Source organism: Prinia subflava, chromosome Z, assembly GCF_021018805.1.
Source record: "Prinia subflava isolate CZ2003 ecotype Zambia chromosome Z, Cam_Psub_1.2, whole genome shotgun sequence".
Lineage (NCBI taxonomy): Eukaryota > Metazoa > Chordata > Aves > Passeriformes > Cisticolidae > Prinia > Prinia subflava.
The window spans coordinates 97,066,930-97,074,474 of NC_086283.1; the positions used below are offsets into that span (position 1 = coordinate 97,066,930).

Here is a 7,545-nt window from a genome sequence, read left to right on the forward strand (position 1 = left end):
ATGCTGTCTCACGCCGACCTCCTGGACGCCCGTCTCGGTGAGTTTCCCCCGGCACCCCCCCGCCCCGCGGCGGCTGCACCGGCGGCGGCGGCGAGCGGGGAGGAAGCCGGGGCAGGAAATTGACAATTTGTTCCTTATTTTACCTTAATGCGTTCTAAATGGGCTAATTCCTTTAAAAGTAATTGTACTGTATTAAACTTTAATTTGATTTAACATAAAAAAAAGAAGAGAGTGAGACCTACTGAGTATGTAGATCTACAGCGAGTTGTGGATCATTTGATTTTTCTCTCCCTAGTTTTATATACATACCTACACATTATGATGATGATTATTATTATTTTAGGACAGATGAGCTCGATGGTGTTTACGGAGTTCTGTGTGGCCTTTTCTTGCTCGCCCGTTTGCTTTTCTCCCCCCTTCTTTTCCTTAAACAAAAAAAAAATTAAAAAAAAAGGTGTGTGTGGGAGAAATATCTGCATCTATCTATTCATGGTTATTCATGAGTTTGTTTAGAGAAGCGGAGGGAGGAGAGGGGAGAGATCGGCCAGACTGACCGAGGTCCCCGCGCATCTGTCGGGGAGGTAATGCTCCCGGCAACAGGGCGGTTCGAGCCTTATTCCTTTCTCTCCGTCTCTTTCTCTTACCAGCTCCGCTGGAAAACCCAAGTTGAACCCGTGAAAACTTGCTCTCCTCCTCTTCCCTTCCCTTGGTCTTGCAAGGGGAGGCCGGGAAGGGAGCTGGTTATTTCAGCAGGAAGAGGAGCTGCTCGATGTGAAGTTTTCTCCCCTGTGCCCGGGTGGCGCCGGGCCAGGGTCTCTGCGTGAAGCCGAGCAGGGCTGCGGGTCTGGCGGGCCGGGGGGCGGCGGGGCGGAGGCGGTGGCGGTGTTGGATGTCTCTCGCCAGTTCAGCGCCCTGGAGAGGGGCTCTGATGCATCCGTGCTCAGCTGCAGCCGAGTGACTGCCGCTCCTTTGCTTCCGCAGGGATGAAGGACGCGGCCGAGCTGCTGGGACACCGGGAGGCGGTGAAGTGTCGGCTGGGCGTAGGGGGCTCGGATCCGGGGGGACACCCGGGAGACATGGCTCCCAACTCGGACACGGTGGAAGGGACCACCCTGCTGCCGGGGGAGGACATCACCACGGTGGGATCCAACCCCAGCTCCCTAGCCGTCAGCGCCAAAGACCCTGACAAGCAGCAAGGCCAGCAGGGCGGCCAGAACTCCAGCCAGGCCGGGCAGCAGCAGGGTCAGCAGAAGCAGAAGCGGCACCGCACTCGCTTCACGCCGGCGCAGCTCAACGAGCTGGAGAGGAGCTTCGCCAAGACTCACTACCCGGACATCTTCATGCGGGAGGAGCTGGCCCTGCGCATCGGCCTCACCGAGTCCCGGGTGCAGGTATGAAAAGCCGCCCCCGCTCACACACGGCAAGGCCGGGCACAGCAGGGAGGGGGGTGGGTGCCTCAAACCTCAGCCCGACGGCGGGGTAAACAACCCACCCCTGAACGCAACAGTTTGGTCAGAAAGCCTTGAAATCAGACACGCGTCGCTCCCCTTTCCGCAAGTGTCACCTTGGCGTGTCCCCTTGTCCTCTGCCCTACCCACCTGCAGCGCGGTGGCCCCGAGCGGGTGGCGGGCTGAGCTTCCCTCAGCTCCACGGCCCGACCCGCGGCTGGAAGGAGCCGGGGAGGGACAGCCCGAGAAGCTCGGTGTCACTGCTCGCAGTGGCCGGCGCTGAGGGCCCAGCCGAACCCCCCGGGAGCGGCTCCTTCCCGCCGGAGCGCGGTCCGGGGCCGCTGTCCGGGGTGCTGACAGCGACACCGCCGCGGCACCGCCGGGAAGGGGCGTCCGCCACAGCCCCCGCCCTGAGAGCCGAGGTGGGGGGCCAGGGAAGGCACATCGGCTCAGGAAAAAGGCGCTTCGATAAAAGCCAGTTGTGCTTGGTCTCGGAGTTTCCTCATACCGGCTTTTATAATGCCTGGGGGACGGCGGGGTAGTAACTTCAACATCTAGGGCGCACTTTGTTCTCTAAAATACGTATATATATACATACGCACATAGACATATATATATATTTATGCGCACAGGACAGTAGGAAACTATTTAGGCAAATAAATGCGAACGAAATTTGGTACAGAGGGAGAAGGTTCAGAGCGCTAGACTGCTCGGACGCAGCTCTTTTTTGTGCGTGTACAGGGTTATTTTAGCGACTTTCTAGGCGAGTCCATTCCGGGAATGAAATCCTGCACAATAGAAGCACTTGTGGGATTGCACCCCGGCTAAGCCCCGGGACTGCCGCTGCTGAAGCACTCTGGCAGTCACTGCTCGAAATCCCTCTCGGCGAGCACAGGCTCCTCCGCTAAATACAGACACGTCAAGAGAAATCCCTAAATGAACGTTTTATGAAGGAAAACAGATCCTGTTCTTGGATGTGACGGGAAAAGCACGTCTGCTTTTAAAAAGTAAAACAATTTGACTCAGCCTACACAGAACTATAATTAGTTTAAATTAAAAAAGAAATTAGATTCACAAATAAAATATAATTGGACAACTGACTCTATGAAAAAAAGAAAACGAGGTCTATTAAACTTTATTGGGTTTCCCAAAGGTTAATGATACCAATTTCAATATTAGGAGTGTGGCAAATGAAGTAAAATATAAAATGGAAATAGTTATTTTCTAACAGCACATCAAAGAAATTCGTAGGAAGAAAGACAAAGTGTTTTAATGGCCTTGGCATAATCTTAAACCCATGCTAATAGCTCGAGACTGCTGATAAAAACAGTTTAATAGAGTGTCAATTTAAATTTTTTTTACAATAATGTTCTGTAATTTAAAAAGTAATCAGATCAACATAACCTTCTTAATTAACACTTCAAAATGATTAACATTATGTAATCTGAGGCAAAAAAATATTTAATATATTTACTTCACAATCCGATGTATCGCTGGTCCTTGATCAAATTTAAATTAAATAATAATTAGTTTATGTTCTTATATGAGTACTTTACAGTTTTCTTTACAGTTAACAGATAGGCTGCACATTCCTTTCAGTACATGGGCTCCACACTGATTAAGGAATGCTCCAGATACTTAATTTATAGAGGCTGTGTATGTTCTAAGGGGTTTAGATGCTAGGATAAATCACCACTTTCCTCATTTTAGATCTGTATTTAATGTATATGATACATTTAAATAATTATTAAACTGGCTGATGCTTAAACGGGAGTCCAATTCCACATCTGATATTGCTCCGCTTTTCAAGCTGCTGTAATAAAACGATTCTTTTTATAGCATGCCATTATTAGAAACCAATTTCAGAATTATTTATAACCTGGAATGGCTTATTAAGCAGCAATGCGAGAATCATGCAAATTACGCGATCAAATGCAATATAATAAGCATAATCATTAGTCTCTAGCACGGATTAATTAACTTTCAATATTTTATTTACATAAAAACTAAATCAGTGAAATAACTTCTGCACAGTCAGGCTTGCCTTCCAATATTTTATATGAACAAAAATAATGTGCTGTAATTCCATTGACCGTGTCCCCCACAATGGTCCCGTCACCTGCCACATCTTAATAGGGGACAAGCTGAGAGTATTTTCTAGTTTTCTAATGGAATGAGAAATTGCATTTTCTTCCTCTCCCAGCACTATTAAAGTGTAATGAATTCGGCCCAGAGTTCACGGCTGGCTGATCGAAATGAACCTGAGATCTGAGCTTTAATACAGCTCTCCAGATTTCCTACCAAATCTTCACATTAATCATCTGCTGGATTCCAATGAGATCTTCATAAAGCTTCGGCTTCTAAAAAAAAGGAAAAAAAAAAAAAAAAGAAAGAAAGAAAAAAAGAGGAAAATTTTTAAAAAGACAAGAAAAACAAAAGTGATATTGTCTCCCTTTCTATCGCTTTCAGTCTCTCTCACCCGTTTATAGCTGGGGAATTAAATGGGCTATATATTTTAAAATACATTTACAGTATGTCTATATTACTGTAACAGCAGATATCATCAAGGTAGGTTTTTAGATTCCAACCTCCATTAGATTCTCACTGTTGTATTAATAATTTTCAGGGGCTAGTTGCATTTTAAAAGGAGTTCAAAGTTGCCAAAAGCTCATGGTTAATATATTTCTAGAGTCGTCATGTGTGCATTTTCAAAATCTCCCCCAGGTTTTCCTTGCATTTTAATCTGTCATGCACCAGTTTTCAACTGGAAACATTCACATTTTAAAAGCATATGCAGCGTAGCTATGAACCTGGGCGATCAGACCTGATGGAGATTCTTTACACCACCGGCAAACCATGACACATAAAAAGATTTTGTAGCCGCAATTTGACTATTAACCCTAAAACATAATTGAACGCGCTTTTTCGATTATTCTTATAATATTTAGCTCCCTCATGGCCGTTCATTCCCCCTGATGGGCGCCCGCCTGTCTCAGCCCGCCTATGGAGCCTGGGCGGGTCGGGGCACGGCGCTCCCCCGGATTTCTCCCGCCCTAGCACTTAGCGAGAGCCACCGGGCCACCCCTGCCACCACGGGCACCCACCCACCCAAACCACCTCTGGTTTTGTTACTGAAGGTTTGGTTTGGTTACGTTTTGGGTTTCTTTAAGCCCAGATACGGCCGGTTTGGTGCGAGGGTTTCCTTTCCGGGCCCCGGTGGCGGCTCGGAGCGCGCCCACCCAAGGGCCAGAGCTGTAGGCAGCTCCTTGGTGGTGATTTGGGGTTTTTTGTTTTTTGTTTATTTGTTTTGTTTTGTTTTTTACCCTGTGGGGAGGCCAGGCTCCTCTCCCAGGGTCTCCCGCCCCGGACGGACAAATCGATCGCTTTCGTTATAAAAAGTTCCAGCGGTTTCGCCAGGGACAGGGACGGGCGTGGGGCTGCGGGTGTGAAGAGCCCCCGCGGCCGGGGTGGGCGAGGCTCGGGGGGCGGCGGGAGCCGGGGCGGGGGGTCCCGGCGGGGCCCCCGGCCGCGGGGGGAGGTGGTGGTGCCTAACGGAGCGTGTCGCTGCCCGCCGCCCGCAGGTCTGGTTCCAGAACCGCCGCGCCAAGTGGAAGAAGCGCAAGAAGACCACGAACGTGTTCCGCGCCCCGGGCACGCTGCTGCCCACGCCGGGGCTGCCGCAGTTCCCCTCGGCCGCCGCCGCCGCCGCCGCCGCCATGGGGGACAGCCTGTGCTCCTTCCACGCCAACGATACGCGCTGGGCCGCCGCAGCCATGCCCGGCGTGTCGCAGCTGCCGCTGCCGCCGGCGCTGGGACGGCAGCAAGCCATGGCGCAGTCCCTGTCCCAGTGCAGCCTGGCGGCCGGCCCGCCGCCCAACTCCATGGGGCTCTCCAACAGCCTGGCGGGCTCCAACGGCGCCGGGCTGCAGTCCCACCTCTACCAGCCCGCCTTTCCCGGCATGGTGCCCGCCTCCCTGCCCGGCCCCAGCAACGTGACGGGCTCGCCGCAGCTCTGCAGCTCCCCGGACAGCAGCGACGTGTGGCGGGGAACCAGCATCGCCTCCCTCCGCCGCAAAGCACTAGAGCACACAGTCTCCATGAGTTTCACCTAATGGCCGGCGCCTCGCCCCGCGCCGCCCCCGCCGCCGCCGCCTCGCCCCGCGCCCCCGCCTCGCCCCGCGCCCCCCGCCTTCCCCCACCCGACTTCCCAGGGAGTCGACTCAGGATCTGAAATCAGACACCAACAGACTGGTTTGTGGGCCGAGAAACACCCCCGACCCTCCCCGAGGCCCCCCTGCCCCCGCGCACCCCCGCGCCCCGAGGCCCGTCCCGCCCGGCGGCGGAGCGCCCGCGGCCGCCCCGAGCCCGCTCTGCCTCCTTCCGTCACCGCCACCCGGCTCTCCCGCCGTCCGCTCGTCCGGCTTTGGCTTGGCAAAGAAACGCGTTTTTGTTTCTGTTTTTATCATTTTTATGGTTTTATTTAGGAGCGGCGTCCCGCCGCCGGCTCCTTCCGCTGCGGGGGCGCCGTCGGGGGGCGGCCGGGCGGGTTCGCGAAAAGGCACGGAGACCCCAGAGAGAATCAAATCCATTTTGATTAAGCATTGATGAGCGACAGCGAATGTGATGGGGTAAAAAAGGAAAAAAAAAATTAAAAGCTTCTTTTTGTAAAAAAAAAAAATACACAAAGGGGATAAAAGGGGGAAGAAAAAAGCGCGCAAGAGCGCTTCCCTTTTTCGGATCTTTGGTTTCGTGACAGTTGAGTTGCCGATCCTCCCTACCTTTATTTACGCATTCATTTACTTTCCTGCTGCTATTGTCCCTCCGCAACGCCGGCGGAGGCGCCGCCGCGCCCCCCGCCCCGCCTGGCCCGGCTCGGCCCGGCCCGGCTCGGCCCCGCGGCCCGCCCGCCTGCATGTGCCGGTCACCCCGCCGCAGGGCAGGGCCGCTGGAGGAATGAACAAACGATGTGAAATAGGATGTTTTGTGTAGATAAAGCATTCTTGTTACATACTGGTCGATTCGTGATATGTTTTAACTTATTGTCTGTGCTTATTTATTGAATTTTGGGTTACTTAATAAATGTTTGAGCTAATATAAAACATATTACTTGACTTTTCCGGACACGTTTATATCAAGTTAATGTGAATGGATAAATAAAATCATTTTCAGTATGTGATATGAAGAATTATAGATTTTGATGTGGCGTGTGAGATATGAGAGGTGTCTTCAACTGCAGGCAAAAAAAAAAAAAAAAAAAAAAAAAGAGACAGGACTTCCTTCTGTGGTATTCACTGAGTCCTTTGTCACAAGTTTGGGGATAGTTTGCTTGCTTAACTTTGCATTGATGCCTTTCACTTGTCACAATTTTAATACTTCATTATTAATAAACTTTTGTTAATCTTTCTGTGTGGTTGGCCTCTAAACTGCGAGTAACAAGTCGCTGGGTGGTGAAGCAGGGCAGGGGCAAGGGATGAAGGAGAGTGGGCCAGCGGGAGGCCAGGGCAGGCAGGCAGTGGACGGATGGATGGTTCCTTGTTTTTTGGAATGTGAGATGGGGGCACAGCTGCTGGCGGAGAGAGCCCCACAGAAGAGACAACTCCTGCTTTACTCCCGTGCAAACTTCGACGTGGTGGGAAAAAGAAATGCAGTACATTGCCAAGCATCATACAGCCAGGTCTGGGCTTCTTTTTTCCTTCTTCCCCCCTCGCCCTTGCCTTTTATGCAATAAAGGGAGATCTCTTCTCCTTGTACGTCAATTACACACCTCTTAATTACACACCTGAGAGTGCCCGACTCCATCGGCACCCGCAGAAGGGTCCTTGCCCGCTCCAAAGTGCATATTACATATGCATATCTAATTTAAAAGAGAAATAAAAGCAGAATAAATTATTGGTGATCCAGACCACAAGTGAGTCCTCTGGGAGTCACCTGAGGAAACAGCCCTACGCCCTTCTGCAGGAGACTCTCCTGCAGGTGCTGAAACAACCCAGGACGCTCCACCTGAGGTAGTCTAGGAGAAACAGGACAGGTTGCATCCCACAGTCTGTACCACAGCAGCACTCGGGAAAAGAAGTCACCACGTTGTGTCTCTCCTTCC

The 7,545-nt window shown here is 51.6% G+C and overlaps 1 protein-coding gene across 1 annotated transcript; it reads left to right on the forward strand.

Moving 5' to 3' along the window:
• OTP (orthopedia homeobox) lies at window positions 1-5,564 on the forward strand. Its single transcript, XM_063421435.1, has 3 exons — window positions 1-37; window positions 982-1,391; window positions 5,030-5,564. The coding sequence occupies exons 1-3, from the start codon at window positions 1-3 to the stop codon at window positions 5,558-5,560; spliced, it is 978 nt and encodes a 325-aa protein (XP_063277505.1). The 3' UTR covers window positions 5,561-5,564.
• Window positions 5,565-7,545: the final 1,981 nt, after the last annotated feature.